General features: G+C 36.4%; 2 protein-coding genes and 1 pseudogene across 10 annotated transcripts in view; 2 read left to right on the top strand and 1 right to left on the bottom strand.

Moving 5' to 3' along the window:
* Nucleotides 1-5,012, top strand: part of Lrch3 (leucine rich repeats and calponin homology domain containing 3) — a 126,100-nt gene extending 121,088 nt beyond the window's left edge. For 3 of the 4 annotated variants that reach the window (XM_046458099.2, XM_058583535.1, XM_046458096.2), the window contains one exon: nucleotides 2-3,401. In XM_046458099.2, the coding sequence (XP_046314055.1) occupies nucleotides 2-127 (126 nt within the window). In that variant the 3' untranslated portion in view covers nucleotides 128-3,401. Of the gene's footprint in view, nucleotide 1; nucleotides 3,402-4,173 lie in introns of those variants that run through there. The other variant, XM_046458100.2, reaches the window with a different exon arrangement.
* Nucleotides 3,580-24,395, bottom strand: part of Iqcg (IQ motif containing G) — a 50,243-nt gene continuing 29,427 nt past the window's right edge. For 5 of the 6 annotated variants that reach the window (XM_046458103.2, XM_046458104.2, XM_046458101.2 and 2 more), the window contains 5 exons: nucleotides 17,785-17,946; nucleotides 16,984-17,058; nucleotides 7,702-7,833; nucleotides 6,539-6,640; nucleotides 3,580-4,652 (listed from right to left, as the gene is read on the bottom strand). In XM_046458103.2, coding sequence (XP_046314059.1) covers nucleotides 4,509-4,652; nucleotides 6,539-6,640; nucleotides 7,702-7,833; nucleotides 16,984-17,058; nucleotides 17,785-17,946 — 615 coding nt within the window. In that variant the 3' untranslated portion in view covers nucleotides 3,580-4,508. The remainder of the gene's footprint in view (nucleotides 4,653-6,538; nucleotides 6,641-7,701; nucleotides 7,834-16,983; nucleotides 17,059-17,784; nucleotides 17,947-24,395) is intronic. The other variant, XM_046458105.2, reaches the window with a different exon arrangement.
* LOC131424672 (transcription initiation factor IIA subunit 2-like) lies at nucleotides 7,806-10,698 on the top strand (annotated as a pseudogene).

The raw sequence follows: 24,395 nt of genomic DNA, 5'->3' as shown, positions 1-24,395 counted from the left end.
GGAGCAATTATGTTTGCCTCTCCACATTTTAGAAGAGAAAGGTTTGAGCCAGGTGGCAGTGACCGTCCAGGCTCTCCTGGAACTTGCACCTCCCAAGCAGCAGCAGCACCAACTATCTGCTGTTTAAGGACTCCCAGGACCTTGGCATTGGCCTGACCCAAACAAGGAGCAGGACAACGAGATTGCTGCTGTCAGCCGTCTGATATCAAACAAAGCTCTTAACGTGTTCTTAGAAGGAACTGTTTCCATGATTCCTACCAGGAATGTTTTACTTCATTTCTCCATTTTAGGGGAGGTTATGTCCATTTCCACTGATTTTTTTTTTTTTTTTGGTTAAGACCCAGTTGGTTTTCTCATGAAACTTCTCATTATTGAGAACCCAACACTGAAGTCTAAACTGGCTGTGCTTTCCTAGAGGCTTATTTCAAACACCACAGCAAACACCTTCTAAGATATTTGGCTCTCTTGAAGGCACAGACATGCTATTATCTTTACCAGTTCCCAAGACATCTAGGGTTCACTGAATTCTAAACAGCTATGCATTTAGAATTTCCTGGAGCATTTGTTAAAATACAGATTCACATTCACTAGGTCTGGGGTGAGGCCTGGAAATCTGTATTTTCAACACATTCCCATTTTTAATTAGTGGAGACTTCTGCTCCAAGCCAGATAGTTGTGTGGTTCTGTGGGGGCACTGCCTGCCCCCTGCATTTTTCAGCCACATTTAAAAATCAGAAGCTGTATTATGATGACATAGACTATTCTGTTAGAGGCAAAATTCAAATAATATAGAAGGCCTAGATTTTAAATAGCTAAACAGAGAAACGATACTGTTGTATTTGAAGCCAGTGTACTAAGCCCCCCTCCAACTCCAGCCCATTACCACATCAACTTCTTCCTGAGGATGGTTCTACGTATCATCCTGCTATTATCTAAATAAATAAGCACTCTATCCTGAGATTCCAAGTCCTTAAGCTGGTAACATGTACCACTCTGAATCATTTGCATGAACTTCAATGAGCCACCCTTAGCCCCAAGCTGCTCCCAGGACACCTGGACCTGCAGATATATTCCAGTCACAGCAATGTAACACATCCAGCTCCCCATCTAATGGAAGATTATAAAAAAGCAAATGAAAAGGAAGAAAAAAGCCACATTCTTTATATTCTTACAGGTTAACTGCCAGTTTCCATGACTGAAAGAAAGCATTTAGGGCATCTTAAAAACTGCTTCCTGTCTTTGTCTTACCCTCACTGAGCTCCACCATTAGTGCCTTATATACCCAATTGTGGGTGGAGGGAAAGGGCCACTGGCTCACACAACACAAAACCAGGAGCCTTTAATTCAAGTTTAAACCACATAGGTTTTTCTTCCCTGTATTTTGAGCCCTTTTTAGTTGTCAGCGATATCTTTTGGTGTTGACTGCCTTTGTAAACCAGATAAATAGAGTAAGTAAAGATACTAGTTATATAGGGATTTTTTTCTCTACTTATTAACTATTTTGGATTTTCTTTATCATTGCATGCATTTAACATAAATGTTTTCCTTCTTTATCATGTGAATGCAGCATCTAATAGTTTTGGACAAAATCATTTTGAGTATTTGGTAAAAATAATGTTTGTTTTTTCCTTATTCCTGCACAGATTTGGGTTCACTAGAACATTACCATTTTGTCCAAGTTTAAAATTATGTACCATAGCCGGGCATAGTGGTGCACTCCTGTAATCCCTGTAGTTTGGGAGACTGAGACAGGAGGATTCAAAATTCAAGACCAGCCTTAGCAACTTAGCAAGGCCCTAAGCAACTTAGTGAGATCCTGTCTCAAAAATCAAAAGGGCTGGGGATGTAGCTCAGGAGCAAAGCATCCCTGGGTTCAGTCTCCAATACCAAAAAATATATATGCACACACACATATGTATGTATGTGTATACATGTATATGTATACAACACAAAACCAGGAGCCTTTAATTCAAGTTTAAACCACATAAGTATGTATACATTCATACATATACATATATACACACAAGTGTATATACATATATATTTTGGCACTGGATATATATGGATATGTTACATATATACATAAAACACCTAAACTCCAAAGCCCAATCCTTCGAGGTCCTCACAGAACAAAAGTAAAAATGTCTTATAAGTGCTTAAGCCAGACCCCATTAGAGTTACAATTCCAAATAGACTCACCAACCATATAACTTGTTTAGAGTTTAGCTGTATTTTTTAACTACAGATATTTTTCCTTCTAGTCAACGTTGAACCATTAAACCTCAGTACAATCTCCAAATTGTAGACTTTAACATATTATATGGTGCATAAGTATAGAAGACATTACATAATGTAGCACTCGCAATATCTGCAACTAATTTTTCTATAGGAATAAGTGGAGCTACATTTCAACTTATTTCAGATTTTGCACATAATATGAAACCTTGATGTATTTTTATCAAACTAATTCAAATTTGTATTTGAATTATTAGAAAAAATGATGTACAGTTTTGACTGAGAATGAAGAAAAATATCAAGTATTGAATTTTTTCTGTGTTAGCATGCAAAAATCATGGCATTTTTGTTGGAGAATTTTTGTATAATGTTTCATTTGTACCTTTTGATTTTAAATTGGAAAGAACAATTCAGTTTAACATTCAACCTTGCTAGACTCCAATGTAAGATGAAAGTAGCCTTGTCACACTCCTTCCTAACCTGAAGCAGTGACCTTCCCACTACTGGAAGTGTGAACAGGCCAAGTCCTACCTGGTGCAGCCCTTGCCACCTACAGAGATTTTATGTCAGCAGTTTCCAGGGTTCGAAATGCATCTCTGCTTAAACACTCCAAACCAATATTCTCTTGTAATAACTAGGTCTGGAAACAACTCGTGGGAGGAGGGGATTTTATCTGGCTAGAATACAGAGTAGGAAAAGGCTTAGTAGTAGGTCACTTTCTTTAACAGCTTTCTAAAATACAGCCTTATACCTAATCAAGGAGTCTATAATTTCTCTTGCTTCCTCCAGTCAGCAGTGACTAATGATGTGTGATGATACTGATGAGTCTGATGAATTTTTTTTAAACTAAGTTCTTAAGTGGTTATAGAAATGAAGGAAAACATGGATATTTAGAAGCCTTTTTTATATACACATTGCAGTGAGATGGTTTACAGCAGATTTCATTTTATTTCTGAAAATGTTACAAACATGTAATTAGTAAAAGATTTTGTAAAACATTGTCCTATATTTGTATGTAAATATATTGCATAAGTTCTAAGTATAAATATGTCAATATCATGTATGTTATTTTAAATTGCCTGTATGTCACCTTACACATTGACATTAAAATAAAAAACAACACTTTAGTAACTTGTAATAAACATTTGAAAGTGTGCATATCTAAAGTAGCTTGGTTTCTTTGGCAAAGAAGAATCAAGGAAAGGGTGTCTCTAAATTCCCTGAAGGAACACCAATGAACATAATTTTATTAAAATAGGCCTTTGAAATTAAAATTTACTTTCCTAAGGAAGTGGAGATATCAAGACTTCCCTATAATTAGAGCTGGACAGAAGGATTAATTCATGAAATATGTGACACATTAGGACAACTTTCCTCTCAGAAATGATCAGCTGCACTGTACCCAATATTTTGTTTTAATTAATCAAGGCAAGAATGACCTCATGGTCTCATTGTTTGTTTGTTTTGTGGTGCTGGAGATTGAACCCAGGGCCTTGTTTATGCAAGGCAAGCACCCTACCAACTGAGCCATGTCCCCAGCCCTGTCTTATTGTTTTTTAAGAGGGAGAATGACATTTTTACTATGTGTCAGGCATAGGCTGGGTTTTTACATACTGCAAATTAGTCTTCCAGAAAACCTATTCCTCATGTTTACCATTTGTGGGCTATGTATTCTAACATTCCACTTCAATCTTGTATTTATAACTTATATCCCTACTTATTCCCAGAAAAGCTGTGGGAACAGTTTATCATAAGGTGTATATTCCATGCCACCACCAGCCATGAAAACACTAAAGTGATAATAAAAAATCTAAAGAGAGGAATCAACACTCATTATATTTTACCATGTGTATGTTATGCTACATAACTTTATAAAACATCACCTTGTAATTTCTGCAAATACTTCACTTTTGCTCATATGCGTTTTTTTCACTTTAGACAAATTAGAAAAAATCAGAATCTGAGACATTACAGGAATTACTGAAGTTTTAATGCATCACTGTAACCAAGCCCAAGAACTCTTTTCTGGTGAGAAGACCAAGATCTTTACAAGTCTACTCAAAACTGTTCTTCACATCAAAATCAAAATATGAAGAAACACAAATTCAATAGCTAATTCACGGATTGAAAACTAATACAAAGTGAAATCATCTGGCGATCTGCATAAACTGTTGTTTATGTCTGCATAAACAACCTGAAGTGAAGTATTTGTGATGGCCAAGTCTTCCTTCTCATCTCCAGAACATCACAGGAAAGGATAAAAGGTGGCTTATTCACTTCTTGCCTCTTCGTTTGTCCTTGTCTTTACCTTTACCTTTACCTTTACCTTTTGCATCCTTGCTATCATCTTTGTCTTTAGGCATTTTGAAACTTCCAATTTCCCTCCTTACCACAGTGCCTCGCCACCATGCCTGGAGCTAGAAGAGAAATGGGAAGAAGTACAACTCAGTATGCCTGACTCTCCGAAGGGGATTGTTCAACACAGTAACCTATATTAGAGTGGTTTCCATCTGAGACATGGAAGTTCCAGGCACACTATCACTACTAATGCTCCCATACTGTGCAGGACTCAGAGCTTCAGCCATGGCCTCAAAAGCGAAGTTCTTCTGGAGTAAAATTAAATCAGATTAGGCCAGTTGTTCCTTCATATCAGAAACATGACTCCCTGGTACTGCTTCCCTTATGAAGGTCCAAGCTTCCCATACCTAACAATGACTTGATCTAAAAGGGATGTTAGACTCTGTCAAAAATGTATGAATAAGTCTAGACAACTTTAATAGACTTCCTGGTATTTTGTCTTTTTTTTGGGGGGGGGGGGTTCTTGTTTTGTTTTCTTTCTTTGTAGTGTTGAATGGGAATTGAACTCAGGGCTTTGCACATACTGGGTAAGTGCTGTACCACTGAGCTACATCTTCAACCCTTTGTTATTTTGAAAGTCTTGTTAAATTGCTGAGACTGGCCTCAAACTTGTTATCCTCCTGCCTCAGCCTCCTAAGGAGCTGGGATTACCGGCATGCACCACTACATCCATTCTTATCTTTAGGAATTCACTAAAGGGTCAATCCTCTTATTTTCAGAAAGAATTCAAAGCCAGGTGTGGTGACATAAACCTATAATCCCAGTGACTCGGGAGGCTGAGGCAAGAAGATTACATGTTCAAAGCCAGTCTCAGCAACTTAGTGAAGTCCTAAGCAACTTAGGGATTCAATTCCTAGGACCAAAAATAAAGTCTAAACTACTTTATTTTTTGGAGGGTACCAGGGATTGAAATCAGGTGCACTCAACCACTGAGCCACATCCCCAACCCTATTGTGTATTTTATTTAGAGACAGGGTCTCCTTGAGTTGCTTAGCACCTCACTGTTGCTGAGGCTGGCTTTGAACTCAGGATCCTCCTGCCTCAGCTTCCTGAGCCACTAGGATTACAGGTGTGTACCACCACGCCCAGCTTAAACTACTTTAAAATCAGATTAAGCCCTAAGAACTAGGAGCAAATCTACTAATTAAAACAAAAGTAGTCTCCAGCTAGTTCTTACATTTATACTCTAAAAGAATTTTGACAAATTGGAAAACCCCATAGAAGCTTGATAAATACTTGCTAATTATATATCTTGGGTTTGGATATCTGAATGTCCTTTACAGCTTCCTTTTTTAGTGCATCCTCTAATATATAAGCCAAACTATAGTTAGCCCCCTAGGCTCTTGGCAGATGCTCCTCTTTCAGAGAGATGGATGATTCTCCAGACAGCAGTTTCAGTCCAGCTGATCATATTTTTATATTACAGTTTTCTTGAAAATATTTCCCAGAATCTGTGACCTTCTAATTTTGTCATTACTAACATACACAAAAGTTCATATATAACTAAAATATCTCTTCTCTAACCTGCTTATCTCTTTTTTTGAAAGCAGCTTATATCAGAACATAGCAAATAGTCTCTGCTTATTTAAAAACATCTTTTGAGAAACAATAGGCGATTCAAAAGAATCACTGTGTCAAGAACTGGTTTTGGTTAGAAGTAGTATTCCCAAATTTGCCCTGTGGATCTAGGTTTTGCTCCCACTGCCAACCACCTATCTCTTTTGCCCTAGAGTAAGAGCTGTGGTGTGTCCTTTTCTAAGTCACCTGTCTCCCTGTTCTGCTCTATGGACTGTTGACAAATTCTAATAAGAACAAAAAGCCTTGTTTCTCTTCAGATCTGTTCCATAGAAAGCTGCTGTGTATTTGATAATGGATGAGAATGCTTTCATTCCTACACCAGCTATGGCACTGACATGACCCCAAAATGCTAACTACAGTTTTCTACCTTTATGGCACTCCTCAATTCCAATTCATCCTGTTCTATCTTCTTCCTGGTCTTCTCCTTTTCTATACGATCTTCAATGATGACCTGTTCATATTCCCTTATCTACAAAAGCAGACATTAATCATATGTTACAGTATGGTCTTGACTAAGCTATTGGCCCAGTCAACTCTGTACTTTTAATAGATCTAAACATAAACCAAAGGAAAAAAACTTCCTAGATTCTTAGGATATTTACATTAAATTTTTTTCAGTTTGATATTTTAAATTTAAAAATCTTTCAGAAAAGTGAAATAATAATTAACTCAAATGTGTAAATAGTGACCTCAAAATAATGAGGTTTTTTTTTTTTTAATGGTATAATATGCATATTCAAATGGCTCTTTTAAAAGAGAAGTTTAGGAACCTCTACACTCATTAATAAAAACGTAAGAAAGCTTTTTAGAAATCAGAGAAATTCAAAATGGGGAAGAGAGGAAGAGCATGAGAAAATTACCTCTACATAGGGAAGAGGGGTGGGAGGGAAAGGGAGGGAAAAAAGGAACTGCATGGATGGTGGAAGGAGACCCTCATTGTTATACAAAATACGTGTATGAAGATGTGAAGGGGGAAAAAAAGAATAGTGTTACCCTAGATTAGGTAGAGAGAAGTGATGGGAGGGGAGGGGAGGGGTTGGGGAGATAGGAAGGATAGTAGAATGAAACAGACATTATAATATTACTGTGTGTATATATGTGAATGCATGACCAATATGATTTCTGTATACTCAGAAAAATGAGATTGTATCCCATGTGATTCAAATGTATGATATGTCAAGGTCATTGTACTGTCATGTGTAACCAATTAAGACAAAAAATTTTTTTAAAAAAATAAATCAGTTATAAATTGTCTTCAGAAACCATAAAGTAGAAGTAGTAGTACAATATCTATATATTTTGCAGAGTTGTGGGGTTTAAGCAAGTTGTATTTAAGACAGCCACAACAGTCAGTGCCTGAAACGGAGTAAGCACTATACAAATACTAGCTGTTATTACCATCATCATCCTCTAAGGACAGTCCTACCCAGTTTACATGCATACCTCTACCTGACCAAAAAAAAAAGCATCCCCAACTACTGTAGCTTAGCTACCACCACTTCTCGGACCACCTGTCCACTTCTTCCTTACCATCTTCGCTAGGTCTTGAAGGTGTGTTAAGTCACTGGCCTTTGCAGCCTTGAGAGCATTTAATTCATTCTGTTTCATTTCTGTGTCTTTATCAAATTTTTCCATCCAGAATTCCAGTTTCTCCTCAAGTTTCTATTTGGAAAGAACATTAAAACATGGTTTCTACCAGATACAAAACAGTATATACTTTATGATGTCATTTATATGAGATTCAAGAAAAAAATAACTTTTCTATAGTGACAGAAAATAGAACAATGGTTACTTATCTGGGGATGGATGCTTTATTGTTTGGAAATGTGGCATGAGGGAGACCTTTGGGATGCTGTTTCTCTGAATCTAGCTGGTGGTTACATGGGTGAATATATGTAAATGTAAAATCATGCTCTCAATATTTGTGCACTTTATTGTATATTCGATTAAAAATAGAAGGAGGACGTTCCTGATATCTGGGAAAGGGAAGTTGAAGTGAAAAAGAAAAAAGTAAGTAGCAAATTCTCTAGGATAAAGAATGACATCAGATGTCTTTTTGACTGACAGCACTAAATAATAGTCAAGAAGACTGCAATGTCTTCAAAATTCTAAAAGAAATGAATATGAGTCTAAGATAATATACCTAGAACCTAGCATTGAAATGTGATGGAAAGATGATACCTCATTTCTGAAAGATTCAAAGATGCACTGTTGCAAAAGAAAATGAAAGAGATATGTATAAGAAACAGAAAATGTATATTTAAGCTATTTGCCACCAGTTAGATACTAAGAGTGGACACATCCTTGTCTTTCCCCAGATTTTAAAGGAAATGCTTTCAGTTTTCCCCCATTTACTATGAAGTTGGCTTTGAGTTTTTCATTAAACCCTTTATGATGTTGAGATAGGTTTCTTCTATTCCTAGTTTCTTCAGTGTTTTTATCATGAATAGGTGTTGAATTTTTGTCAAACACTTTCTCTGTATCTCTTTAGAGATTAGGTGATTTTGTCCTGAACTTGTATTTATGTGATGAATTACACTTATTGATCTACATATGTTAAACCATCCTTGCATCTCTGAGATAAAACCAACTTTGTCCACTCACACTACTCCTATTTAATATAGTGGTAGAAATTCTAGCCAGAGCAATTAGGCAAGGAAATAAAAGTGCATCCTTGTTTCGGCTGGCTGAATCCCTGTTTATTTGCTCTATGATGTACACTAAATTTGGAGGCTTTTGGCCCCCCCCTTTCAATCCTTATCAGCTACCACCGGACTTTTCAGTGACATCATTTACCACCAACTGGTCTGGTGGTCTCCACCCTGACCTTCTCGCCTTTTCCTCTTATCAGGCGAGGACAGCCTGCCAGGGGCTTCACTCTGTTATCAGAGTGAGGGGAAGTAACTTGCCTGAGGGCATACTGGAGGACTCTGTGAGTGTGCCTGCAGGTCTTTTAAAATGAAGTTTTTAAAATGGAGTTGCTTAGGCTCAGGCCTAAGGCAATCCTAACAGGATTGTACATTACTACAATTACTATGGAATCAGTATGGAGGTTTCTCAAAAAGACTAGGCGTGGAACCACCACATGACCCAGCTATACCACTCCTTAGTATTTATCCTAAAGAATTAAAATCATCATATTAAAATGATACATGCATGTCTATGTTTATAGAAGCACAATTCACAATAACCAAACTATGGAATCAGCCTCGGTGTCTGTCAATGGATGAATGAACAAAGAAAATGTGGTAGATATTTACAATGGAGTTTTATTCAGCCATAAATAAAAATGGAACTATGTAATTTGCAGGACAATGGATAGAACTAGGGACAGTTATGTTAAGGTCAAAAATCATGTTTGAGGGCTGGAGTTGAGGTTCAGTAGTAGAGCACTTGCCTCACGCATGTGAGGCACTGGGTTTGATTCTCAGCACCGCATATAAATAAATGAATAAAGGTCCATCAACAAATTATATATATAATGTATGTATATAATATATTATTGAACTTGTGATCTTTTAGCCTCCTAAATAGTTGGGATTATAGGCATGTATCACCATATCCAATTTATAATATCTTCTTGTTTTTTTATTATACATATATAAATAAAATCATGTTTGAGGCAGGCTCCTGGCTGTGCCACTTCTGACATCAATGCAAACCTGAAGAAAAAGTTTCTTCCTCAGAAGCCATGGCATATTAGTTATACAGAAATACCACTTTGGGAAACAGTCTTCAGGAGAGCCTAGATGAGCTTATGTAGTCTCAACAGATCACCCCCCCAACTTGCCCTTCAAGTTCTGCTTCAGTTTGATAAGGCTATAAATTATCATTGGCTCAGAGGGTCAGGAACAGAGTCAATTTCAGAGGTTCTGTAAATACATACAGATTCTGCGATAATGTGCAGACTTTTGTATTGCATGATGTTGAATTCAGAGAGGTGACAGAACTTATTAAAATGGATAAAGTGAAATTGTAGCCTGTGATGGTAAAAATACTGGCTCCAGTACTACAGAATAAATAGAAAAAAATGGACTTTTTCAGGCCATCTTCTGTTATTATTCATCATTTTTTGAAGAGAAGCAAAGAAGAGACTTTTTTAAAATTTATTCTAGCATTGCATAAATGATTACACTGTACTGTACTATGAGAGAATTCCAGCAAAAAGAAGCTTGTAACTATATTCTCTTACATTACCATTGTTATATAGCATAAAGAAACATAACTTTTTTTAATGGCAAATCAAAAGTTGTTGCCTTCTTAAGAACATTCTTTTATAAACTCATTTTTTAAAAAAGAATCAGGGGCTGGGGTTGTGGCTCAGTTGTAGAGCGCTCGCCTAGCTTGCACGAGGCACTGGGTTCAATCCTCAGCACCACATAAAAATAAAATAAAGATATTGTGTCCACCTACAACTAAAAAAATAAATATTAAAAACTTATAAAAAAAGAATCATATGTTTTCTTTCATGTGGAAGCTAGGGAAGGAAAAGGGAAAGGATTGGGGGGGGGATTCCCCATGAAAAGGGAAGATTAGAACAGAGCAAAGGGATAATGGAGGAGGAAGAGGGGAGTTGGGGGAAGTGCTGGGGAGTGACACTGGCCTAATTATATATATTGTGTGCATGTACGAATTTGTACAAAAAAATTCCCACCATTATGTACAATGTACAACTATAATGCACCAACAAAAATGTATAATAAAAAACAAGAAAATATTATAAATTGGATATGGTGGTGCATGCCTGTAATCCCAACTATTTAGGAGGCTAAAAGACAGGGAGATCACAAGTTCAAGGCTGGTTTTGGCAATTTAGCAAGACCCTGTCTCAAAATAAAATAAAAAAGGCTGGGTGTTTGGCTCAGTGTTAGATGACCTCTGGGTTCAATCCCCAGTATCACCAAAAAAAATTTTTTAAATTTAAAAATATTATAGTTATGAGTGTTCATATTCTAATAATATTTTGGAATATTAGAAAGTGAAAATGATCCAACACATGGAAAAACTGATAGATCCACAATTATCTTAGGAAGCTGAAATCAATAGCTCAAGTAGACCAAAATAAGTAATATGAAGCATTTGACAGCTAGACTAAAAGAAATTTAGAACCGAACAGAGAATACACATTCTTTTCAAGTACCCATAGAATAGTCACATAAGCATGTACTAAGCCCAAATGAAAGCTCAATAAATTCCAAGAAGCAAATTTACACATTACATTAGGAGACACAATCCAAGACATCAACTGGGTGTGGTGAGATTCACAGCACAAACATCTAAGGTTTTTGTGAGTAACAGAAAATCTGCACTCCTCCCTTGCCATCTCCATCTACTTGGACATTTAAGAAACATCCCTTTAGGGACTGGGGATGTGGCTCAAGCGGTAGCGCGCCAGTGTGCGGCCCAGGTTCGATCCTCAGCACCATGAAGATAGCACCACATACACTGCTAAACTAAAAAATAAATATTTAAAAAATTCAAAAAAAGAGAGAAACATCTCTTTAAATAAAAACTTATGCTAAAGACAACTAGAAAATTGTGAACTACAAATCATTTGTAAAGGAATGATAATGTAAAGATTATTTCAAAACCCATCATCTACAGTCAAACAGTACTCAGAAAATATATTGTTTTATTAAAAATATATTGCTTTACATGCATTTACTAGAAAATAATAAAATTTGAAAACAAATTAAGTGTTTAGGAAACAACAAAGATTAGCAACATAAGCTCAAAGGAGGTATAAGAAATTTACTTAAAATTAAAGCCAAAACCAATGTAACAAGGAAAAAAAAAATCTGCTCAATAAAAGAAAAAGCCAGTCTTTTGCTAAGACCAGTAAAATGGCAAACCTGTGGTAAGTTTCAGTAAGACAAAGGGAGAAAAGAAACAAAATTTTTTAAGATGAAAAACATAACTACAGAAATAGAGGAAATTTAAAACTTGCAAGAGACTGTAGAGCACAGCTTGAAAACACTTAAAATCAGGTGTTTTTGGAAGACAAGTTACAAAAAATTACTCAAAGCCAGACATGGTGGCACACAACTCCAATCACAGCAACTCAGGAAGCTAAGGCAGAAGAGTCAAAAGTGTGAGGTCATCCTCAGGAACTTAGTGAAACACTGTCTCAAAACAAAAAAATAAAATGGACTGGGAATGTAGCTGAGTGGTTAAACACCCTGGGTTCAATACCCCGTATCAAAACAAAAACAAAAAACCTGGAGATGCAGCTTAGTTTTTTTGTAGAATGCTTCCCTTGCATGCACAAGGCCCTGGGTTCAATCCCCAGCACCAAAATAAAAACAAGATATTAGGTGGGCTGAGGTTGTGGCTCAGTGGTAGAGCCCTTGCCGCACATGGCTGAGGCACTGGGTTTGATTCTCAGCACCACATGTGAATAAATGAATAAAATAAAGTCCATTGGCAAATAAAAAATAAAAACCTTTTTAAATAAATAAAGATACCAGTCATTGGTGACATATCTTTAAAAGAGAGAGAGAAGAGAGAAAGAGATTTGGTAAGTGGAGAATGTTAGGTCAGTGGCAGCAACTTGGTGGCGACTTCCGACCTAACAGAGAGATGAATAATATTTTTTTTTAAAAAACTGAAAAGGCAGACAAATACCTCCCCCCTTAAAAAAAGATATCAAGAAAAGATAAAAAGAGAGAGATCCTAAAAAAATTGTTTGAATTTTACCAAGCTTTAAGGACTGTATAATCTGTTTTGTTCCATTTATATTTTAAATTTCAGAGCATAAAAAGGTAGAAAACTTCCACCTTGCACTGCCAAGCTAATATAACTCTAATAGCAATATAACTCTAATAGCAAAAAAGAAATCTATAGTCTATAAATCAATTCTAAAGGTCTATTATTAAATGTATTAATTTATTATATATTAATATATTAACTATATTAAATTATTACCAGGTAAGGTTTATCCAAAAAAAGTAAACATGAGTCATCATCAGTAAATATATTAATGTGTTTTTACTTTATTAACCTGTTAAAGGGAAAATAAATTATCTCAATGGATGAAAAAAGTCATCTCATAAAATTGACTATTCATTGATTTAAAAAAATAAAAAATGTTAGCAAGGAACTTCCTTAATAAAATTTATATACCAGGAACCTACAGAGTAAACCTCATCCTTAATGATAAAAGGAAAACATTCCCCATTTGTGCTGTTATCAGTATGTTGCCTCTCAGTTCCAAATTCATCTTCCACTGCCTTGCCCTGTGAAACTGGATGATCCTAAACATTTTTCTGCCACCTAGCAAAATGTTTAACTTTGTCAGCAGAGGGTGCTAGAGGACCCGACGGGAAGTCTAGTTTCTCCAAGGCTTTGGAATGCTTTTCTGGGTACCTAGGGCACACTGCTCATCCTATATGGTTGAACACACAATGATACCCGTTCACCAACATGTTTTACTGATACCACCAGTAGCATTACTGCATGTCAGATAGATACACTATGACCAGCTATGGCTGCTCTCAAGAGTTTAAAGATAATGCAACCTCAGGGGCTGGGGTTTGGCTCAGTGGTAGAGCTCTTGCCTGGCACATGTAAGGCCCTGGGTTTGATCCTCAGCACCACATAAAAATAAATAAAAATAAAACAAAGCCGGCAAGGTGGCACACACCTATAATCCCAGCGACTTGGGAGGCTGAGACAGAAGGATGACAAGTTCCAGATAACAGCCTCAGCAACGGTGAGGTGCTAAGCAACTCAGTGAGACCCTGTCTCTAAATAAAAATACAAAATAGGGTTGGGGATGTGTCTCAGTGATCTAGTGCCCCTAAGTTCAATCCCCGGTACTATAAAATAAAATAAAACAAAGGTATTGTATACATCTGTAACTTAAAAAAAATTTAAATACATGACTCAACTTCAGCAAATATATGAAAAAAACATGATTACGATGGAGGAAAAAGAAAAAAATCTCATAATTGAGTATTCATCTGATTCTTAAAAAAAAAAACAAAACAACTTTTAGCATGGGGCTGGGGCTGTGGCTCAGTGGTAGAGCACTTGCCTAGCATGTGTGAGGTACTAGGTTCGATTCTTAGCACCACATATAAAGAAATAAAATAAAGGTCCATTGGCAACTAAAAAATATTAAAAAAAAAAAGAACTTTTAGCAAAGTCCATAGTTGCCTGCTCACTAGGTTTATTCTGCAAATGTGACTGGCTCAGACTAGAGCAACCCAACAAGCTTCTCTGCTATCCAGGGGGTCACAGCCACACTCTCCCCAATAAGGTCTGAATCATAACATTGGGAAGGATCCTCCTCTCCCCACCCTCCCAAGTTTATTCCTTCCTTGGATACTGTCCATCAGTCATAGGGTGGTTTATTTTTTGTCTATTTATTTATTTATGATGGGCTTTCACTATGTTGCCCAGGCTACCTTCAAACTTGTGATCCTCCCATATAGTGTAGCTAGAATTACAGGTATTAGGCCACCCATACCCAGCTCATAGGGCGTTCTTTAGAGTTTTTTTAATCCCTTCCTAATAGCTAGTCCTTATTAATAGCTCACAACTCTTTTGTTAAACTTTCTTTGTTCAAATTATTGGTATGGTTTCTGTCATCTGAATGGATCATTAAAGATGCAGAATTGGTACCAGAAATGGAGTTTATCTCCCACCTTCTAGTTCATGTCTTACTAAAAGTCATCTAAACTCTTGCTACTCCTTGTTCATCAGATACAATCAGCATAATGTCATTAATACAGTGGGCTACGCCATGTTTTGTGAAAAGTCAAAGTGGGCAATCTCTATGTAGGCCATTACAGAAGAGAACAGAATAATTGACATAATCCTGAAGACAGACTATAAAGGTGTACCATTGGCCCTGCCAAGTGAAAGCAAACTGTTCCTGGTGGTGACTTTGTTGTTGTTGTTGTTGTTGTTATTTGTGTGTGTGTGCATTTTGTTGTTGTGGTTGATTTCAAACTGGTTTGGAGACAGGGGCCTTGATCAGGTTAACAACTTTCATACCAAGTACCAGGAGCCATTGAAGATTTGTCCCAGTAAAGATACTACGTGTGAATAGTAGTTACAAGCAACATCACTACTTGATTACTTGTCATTTTCCAAGATCCATTCAACTTCTACCCAAGCCAAACAGATGAGTCAAATGGGGGTGTGTTAAGCATCATCACTCCTGCTTCTTTCAAGTTTTTTTGTATTTTTTTTCTTGTAGCAGGGATTGAATTCAGGGACACTTGACACTGAGCCACATCCCCAGCCCTATTTGGTATTTTATTTAGAGACAGGGTCTCACTGAGTTGCTTAGCGCCTTGCTGTTACTGAGGCTGGGTTTGAACTTGGAATCCTCCTGTCTCAGCCTCCCAAGCCACTGGGATTATAGGCATGCGACACCACGCCCAGCTTCAAGTTCTTGATGTTATCACTAATCTACGGTTCTATCAGGGTTGCAGCAATGCCTTTAATATATTGGTAAGAAAAGGAAGTCCCAGGATTCCCACTTGGCCCTTACTATCATAATGGCCTGAAAGTACGTCTATTCCAATTATACATCTATAAAACAATTATATACAATTATAAAGTTATACAATTATATATACAATTATAAAACTAGGAATGGAACCACCATTTGACCCAGCTATCCCACTCCTTGATTTATACCCAAATGACTTAAAATCAGCATACTATAGTGATGCAGCCACATCAATGTTTTTAGAATTTGAAATAGCTAAGCTACGGAACTAACCTAGATGCTCTTCAACAGATGAATGGATAAAGAAAATGTGGTACATATACACAATGGAGTATTACTCAGCCTTAAAGAAGAATGAGATTATGGCATTTACAGATATATGGATGGAGCTGGAGAATATCATGCTAAGCGTAATAAGCAAATACCAAAAAAAAAAAAAAGGCCTAATGTTTTCTCAGATAAGCAGATACTGATCCATAATGGGGGTGGGGGGAGAATGAAAGAACTTTGGATTGTGCAGAAGGGAGTGAGATGAGGGCAGAGGGTATGGGGATGGGAAGGACAGTGGAATGAGACACACATTATCATCCTGTGTATACATACATGTATGATTACAACACTGGTGTGACTCTACAACATGTGCAGCCAGAGGAAGGAGAAGTTGTGCTCCATTTGTGTACAATGTGTCAAAATGCATTCTTCTGTTATATATAACTAATTAGAACAAATTTTAAAAATTTTAAAAAGAGAGACTGTAATAACATAAACAAAATGAATGAAAAAACAATTGGTAACTTAAAAAAAGAAAACTTCCCTCAATTGAGAATGTTGTTTTTATAATTTAAAAAATTAAAAAACATTATTTTAAAATTATGACTACAAAGCATTATAGAAACAAGAAACAGAGTTTCTTATATAAGTTAAATTATAAAGGCAAGAGACAAAATTTTACCTGTCCTCAAATTAGAGGTATATAAAATAACTATTCAACAGTGGAATGAATCTGAGATAATTTTTTCATATACATATATGAAAACAATAGAGTGAAGCCCACCATCATGTACATCCACAAGAATGCGACCCAAATTAGAATATTCTATGCTTGTATAATTATTATCAAAAAGGATTCTACTGTCATGAATAACTAAAAAAGAACCAATAAATTTTAAAAAAGAAGAACAAAAAAAATAACTGTTCTGGTGGGTAACTCTGTAAGGATATATAAGCTATAGTTCATTCATTAGACTGCTAAAATTATGGTTGATTTTTCCTCCCTTACTAAAAGTTTTTTGCTCTTTTAAAGTGAAAAAAAAATTTAATCAGGGGATAAAATCATTTTGGTGACTTACCTGTTGTTCTTTTCTAAGGAACATTTCAATCTCCATATGAATTCGGTTCTCTTCTTCAGTTTTCATTCTTAATTTCTAGAAAAACAAGAATCACATATCAGGAATTCTGTCTGGCAAGGTTGGAAATCAGAAGTTTTCAGGTGACTGCAGCTCCAGAGTAGCAGTTCAGGATTCTTTTTCCAGCAGGGATCCCAGAAATGTTAATGCATTGCTCCAGAGCTGCAATTTGGTTCCACTCAACTCCATTCGCGTTCACAAACAACGCAGAGCCATGTCCTAGCATTGTGCCAGGTACATACAAGGGCCCCAGAATAAAATGGAAAGTGATGTCAATTTAAAGAGAAAAACAATGCTTCAAGGACACAAGTTTTTTAGGTCCAGAAAAGTTTGTTGACAGGGTTGGAAACACCACATGGGAAGTGACCTCTCCCCATTAGTAGAGGTCTCAGAACAAGGAATCCTTGTACCTGCTAGTAATGGCTATTCCTCCTTCTGGCCTGCTGGCTATTCCTTTAACTTACCCAGCCTTTCCTCTCAAATAAAGGTCTACCCATCAGAATCTCTACTTGCAAATATTCAAAACCTTGTTTAGTCTTTAATTTCAACCCTAAGGGTTGTGGAGATGGAAGAAAATTACCTCTGCCCCTTCCTTTCTTGGGTGAGACTATACCAGGAATGACAATTCAAATGGTTGTCTGTGAGTGGGGGATTGAACCCAGGTCCTGGTGCATGCTAGGCAAGTGCTCTACCATTTTGCTACAACCTCAACCAATCTGTTTTTCCTAATGTAGCAGTAATTACCTCAATCTCTTCCAACAAGAGTTCCTCTGTTTTGTTACATTTTTTCTGGGTCTGGGAAATCTGAAGTTCAGTGTTTCTTTTCATGTAGAGATTCTCCAAGTTGGTTTTTGCCTTCATCTCTTGCAGTTGGTCTTTGAGGTGAGCAATATATTCATTCCGTCTCTTAAGAGAAAAGACCAGGTTTCTAAATTAAAAATATATACTATCAAAAGTGTTATACAGATTTAATGCAATTCCTATTAAAATCCAAATGACATTCTTCATAGAACTAGAAAAAGCAATATGAAATTCATTTGGAAAAATAAGAGACCCAGAATAGCTAAAGCAATCCTTGGCAAGAAGAGTGAAGCAGCAGGGCTGGGGTTGTGGCTTAGTGGTAGAGTGCTGGACTGGCACACGTGAGGCACTGGGTTCAATCCACATAAAAATAGATAAAGTAAATGTACTGTGTCCATTAACAACTAATATATATATATATATATATATATATATATATATATATATATATATATAGTTTAAAGTCAAGCAGCAGGCAACACAATACCAGAAATTAAATTATATTACAGAACTACAGTAACAAAAATGGCATGGTATTGGCACCAAAATATACATGTAGACCTATTGTACAGAACAGAAGGCACAGAGACAAACCCACATAAATGCAGTCATCTCATGGCTAGACAAAGCTGCCAAAAACATACATTGGAGAAAAGATAGCCTATTCAACAAATGGTGCTGGGAAAACTGGAAATCCATGTGTAGCAAAATGAAATTAAACCCCTCTCACCCTGTACGAAACTCAACTCAAAGTGGATAAAAGACTTAGACACTAGAACAGAGGCCCTGTGCCTAATAGAAGAAAAAGTAGGCCCAAATATTCATCATGTTGGCTTAGGACTTGACTTCATTAACAAGACTCCAAAAGCATAAGAAGTAAAATTAAGAATCAATAAATGGGGTGAATTCAAACTAAAAAGTTTCTTCTCAGCAGTGAAGAGAGAACCACAATTTGGGAGCAAATTTTTGCCACGCACACACATCAGATAGGGCAATAATCTCTAGGATATATAAAGAACTCAAAAAACTTAACACCAAAAAACAAAACAAACAAAAAAAAAAACCCAATCAATAAATGGGTGAAGGAACTGAACAGACACTTCTCAGAAGAAGATATACAATCAATCAACAAATATATGAAAAAAAATGTTCAACATCTCTAGTAATTAGAGAAATGCAAATCAATAAGATTTCATCTCATCCCAGTCAGAATGACAGTTATCAAGAAGACAAACAACAATAAGTGTTGGTGCGGATGTGGAAAAACAGGCACATTCATACATTGCTGGTGGAACTGCAAATTGGTGCAACTACTCTGGAAAGCAGTATGGAGATCTCTCAGAAAACTTTGAATGGAACCACCATATGACCCAGCTATAGCACTTCTCGGTTTATACCCAAAGGACTTAAAATCAGCATACTACAGTGACGCAGTCACATCAATGTTTATAAAAGCTCAATTCACAAGAGCTTACCTAGGTGCCCTTCAACAGATAAATGGATTAAAAAAATGTGACACACACACACACACACAATGGAATATTATTCAACTTTAAAGAATGAAATTATAGCATTTACAGGTAGATGGACGGAGCTGGAGAATATTATGCTAAGCAAAATAAGCCAATCCCAAAAAACCAAAAACCAAATGTTTTCTCAGATAAGCAGATGCTGATCCATAATGGGAGGAGGGTAGGGAAGAATGGATGAACTTTAGATTGGGCCGAGGGGAATGAGGGGAAAGGGGAAAGGGTTGGGAAGGATAGAGAAATGAGACAGACATTATTGCCCTATATACATGTATGATTACACCACCAGTGTGACTATGCACCATGTACAGCCAGAGGAATGAGTGGTTGTGCTCCATATGTGTACGATGTGTCAAAATGCATCCTACTGTCATGTATAACTAATTAGAACAAATTTTTTAAAAATAAAATATTATTTTTAAAAAGACTGTCTCCATTCAGTTTGGTCAGTGGTTTAATATTATTTTAAATTTATAAATCAAGGAATGGGAATTATTTTTCTGCCATCACATGAAGGTAAATTAAGTCAATAATTGTGAATGTTATACCATCCACATGAAAATGAAAGATAACAAAATAGTTCTACATGTCAAGACAATGAGATTATTTCATAGGTATGCAATCTGGGTACTCTCTTTTTCCCACACAGATTTCCCATTATAATTTCATTTTGGTAGAAACAGCAATGATCAAAATGATCAAAAGTGCTGACTTCCCACCCAAGCCCCATTACTTGTGTGACCTTAGCCAAGACAGTTAAACTCTCTAGGTTTTACCTTCTGTAAAACAGAAACATTAATATTTATGTTGCCTGAAACATCTCAGAGAATAAATCCAGTCAAGCCTCAGTATGCACTGGGGATTGGTGCCAGGACATCTCACGGATAATAAAATATCCAGATGGTCAAGCCCTTTTTACAGTATGTGTATAGTACATATGCAATTATTTTTCAAATATTTTTTATACATGATTGGTTGAGTCCATGGATACAGAACCTGCAGACATAATGGGCTGACTATATAAGGAGTCATTGAGCATATGTGTGAAAACTGCAGGTTACTAAATACTTAGTAATTTTAAGGTCTCAGTATTCATAAAGGAAAATATTTATTCAGTGTCAGGCCCTAGGCTAGGAGACAAACAGTAGACATCTAAATATAGCCATATCCCCTGCCATCATAGAGCTTAAGAGTTTTTTGTTGTTGTTGTTGTTGTTACTGCTGATGTTTTTCCTGAGGATTTAACCCAGGGGTGATTTACCACTGAGCCACAAACCCAGCCCTTTTTATTTTTTATTTGAGTCAGGGTCTCACTAAATTGCTTAGGGCCTCAATAAATTGCTGTGGCTGACCGTGATCTTCAGGGTTCCTAAATAACTGGGATTACAAGTATGTGCCACCATGCTCAGCTATGAAGTTTAGAGTCTAATAGAGAATATACAGTTAAAAGGAAATAAAATGTGTAAACTTATTTAAATGAGTGCAAAGTAGTATGAAAAAAAAGGGCAAAGGCTATGGGAGAAAATAATAGAGATCTATGTTAGACTAGGTAGCCTGAGAAGGATCTTTGAGAAGCAATATTTGTTCTAATATTTGAAGGATAAATAAGTTCATCACATGAAAAATGTCGCCAAGAGGAATTACAAAAACAAAGAAAAGTATATTCCAAAGTCCTGAGGCAGCCAAGACCTAGACACAATCAAAACCCTTCAGTAAGGATTTAGAGTGGGACAAGATGAAATTGGAGAAGTAGGCAAGACTAAACCAAGCAGGCTCTTATTAAGAAATTTAGGTTTTATTCCAAGTGCATGGGAATCCTTGGAAAAGTTCTAGTCAGAGATGTAACATCTGTTTGAAAAGAAAGTGTGAGTTAACTTCACAGAGAGGTAATCAGATTTAGCTGATAGCACAAGCAAATAAACAACTAATTACAAAAACACAGGACTAAGCCAGGCTTGGTGGTGCACACCCGTATCCCAGTTTTTCAGAAGGCTGAGGCAGGAAAATCGCTTGAGATTAGGTGTTTAGGGTCACGGACAAGTCAAGATGGCGCCTGGCACTTTGCCAGAGGGAGTGGTTTGTGAAGTAACGCCAGCGGGCCATTAGGATGACAAGGATTCCTTAATGACTGACTGCTGTGTCTAGATGGTGTTGATTGAGTTAAGCTGTGTGTAATTATTAAGATGCTGAGGATTCCTTAATGACCAATTGATGTATCTGGATGATGTTAATTGAAACAAGCTGTGTATAATTAGTTAAGTGTATATATACCTCTACTGTCCGACAATAAAGCGGCTCCCGTGTATCAACCTGGGTGTGGGTTATGGATCTATGAATTCATCAAAGATCTGTTTCTCTAGACATCGACCACCTTATCATGTAAGCTGGATAGAATTAGTTGTAAGTAACTACTTGAAAAAGAAACAAAGCAAAAATTGATCAAAATCATCCATAATGAAAAGCAAACAGCTAAAAGGATCATAGGTCCCTAGGATTAATCAGAAAGCAATCTTTCACATTATTTTGTCTGGCTTCTTGGTGTTATTGTATAGAATTGTTCAACTTATAACAAGAACCATCCCCAGGACACAAGTGTCTGTGGCAGAGAAGCCCAGTGGATAATATGTCTCAGTATTTTATACTGTTTTATAAACTGTAGGATTATAATAAATTATTTGACCTCTCTAAGCCTATTTTCTCATCTGTAAAATCCTGCTTAGGGCCTGGCGTAACTTAGATGTTCTGTAAATGTATATTAAATGAATTCTAAGAGCTCTCTCTTCAGGCTCATATTTTTTGTTCTTCTTCTCTTTTCTCCCTTTCCCTCCCTTCTATTTCCAAATTGTATGGCAGTCAATAATGAGGTTTGAATCTCTAGGAAGATTCATATTAAAGTGAAAATAAGGTGATTTCATTTCTTCATCAACAGGAGTCCTTTTACCTATTTAATCCCTAGGCTTTCTTCCAGGTCTAGCTTACACATCACTTAAAGACATAAATCCTCTTCCAGAAAAGCTAAGCCCACATAACTAACTATAGTTTTGTTTTTCACAGAACCTAATAATGTTGGACAGTTAGGTGTTCATTAAATAATGTCCCTATAAAAACTAAACTTTCAAAACTCAAAAGCATGTTTGGATCAGTTTTATTTTGTTTTTGTTGTTGTTGTCTTTTTTTTTTTTTGGTGCTGGGGATCAAACCCAGGGCCTTGTGCGTGCAAGGCAAGCACTCTACCAACTGAGCTATATCCCCAGCCCCTGGTCAGTTTTTTAATCAAATTAAATATTAAATCTTTCAAAGTAACAATAGGAAGATTAGAAAAGCAGAGTTAAAACTCTAGGAGCTTCTGCCTATGACAAACAGAAGATATTACATTATGTAACTTTTAAGTTCATACAACATTGGCTATGCCAAACCAAAGGCATCTGGTTTTAATGCTGTTGCCTTGGACCTCTGTTTACTGATTTCCTTTCTGTATTGCTGGTTTGCACAAATATTTTTATGGCCCTCCATGGTGATAATGTGGAAACACACAGTAAGATATAAAATACTACCCAGCTAGTGAGTATGACTTGATCATGATTTTATACTAATGGCACTGAAGTGCCATTCCATTTCTCATTTTCCCACTATGCAAGAAGAGCCAGCCAAGAAGCAATGGGTTACAGCTGAGTTTTGAGTTGTATAAATTCTTTTAAGGGCTAGGGACATAGTTTAGTGGTAGAGTGCTTGTCTAGCATGCAGGAGGCCCTGGTTTGATCCTTAGTACCACCTAAATAAATAAATTCCTTTTAAGATTTTCACTAAGGAAAGATTTGCCTTCATTACAACTTGTAGCTCTGACTGTCCATGGAGTCTGGAGCTTTCCCCATGATCAAGGTCCATGGACTGATGCAGCATATTTGCGGGTTTTCATGGCAGACCAAACTTTAATTACAAATCCAAATTCCAAATTCCAAAATTCCTTCAGACCTGGTCTTCTGGACTTCTTATTTGAATTCAGAGAAACATGACTTAGTAATGGAAAGAAGTAGTCAACCAATTAGAGTTCATAAGGCTCTGATGGTTGCCATAATAATGTGAGCCAAAGGCTTTTAATAGTTGTGTCTGTTTTCATAACTGAAAATAAAGTAGAAAAGAGAGCACTGATTCCTGGAATTTGATTTATGTTTTCATATTGATTCCCATTAAATTTTTTTTTATATTTTAAAATCTAACCATTTACCCCTAAAAGTTTTTTTCGCACTTTTTAAAAATGAAATTAGACCATACGTCTTTTTCAGACCTGGACTAATTTGTTTCATATAAGGTTTATAATGTGGTAACTATAGATCACTTATTTTAACTTAAGTCTAGTATTCCATTGTATGAATATGCCATAATGTACGATAACCATTTGGTTGTTTCCATTTGTAACTACCACAAAAAATTCTGTATTGATTGTTTCTGCACATGATTTTTCACATATACACATTCTATTGAGTGAACTGCTGGCTCATAAGATATACCTATCTTTTAACTTTAATAATAGGAAACTTTTCCAGCATAGTAGTATCAACATAAATGCTCAGTTTTAGAATATTAAAATGCCCATCATTCCACATAGCCAGCATTTGGGATTATAAATTATTTGTCCTAATGAAAATATAACTGTGTCCTCTTATGGTTTCAATTTGCATTTCCCTAATGACAACTGAGGTTGAACACACTTTTATATGTTTATTAGACCCTTGGACATCCTCTTTTTGGAGTGCCCATTCACTCTCTGGCTTGTTTTTCCATTAGGTATCTATCCCATTCTAATTAATTTATAGGAGTTTTCCATATATTTTAGATTCAAGCACTTTCCTGGTAATGTGTTGATTATATAAGTATTAAGTAAATGGTTATATACATACTTTATACCACATTGGAGCTTCCTCCCTCTCTCTCTCTCTCTCTCTCTCCCCCCCACCCTCTCTCTCCACCCCCTCCCACCTCATCTCCCCTTCTCTGTGTGGTGCTGGGGATCAAACCTAGGGTTCT

The sequence above is a fragment of the Marmota monax genome, unplaced genomic scaffold, assembly GCF_021218885.2.
Source record: "Marmota monax isolate L192 unplaced genomic scaffold, Marmota_monax_Labrador192_F-V1.1 WCK01_AAM20220418_F8-fsc00052, whole genome shotgun sequence".
NCBI lineage: Eukaryota > Metazoa > Chordata > Mammalia > Rodentia > Sciuridae > Marmota > Marmota monax.
The sequence above is the reverse complement of the archived record's forward strand: the minus strand, read 5'-3'. Positions and strand labels throughout refer to the sequence as shown.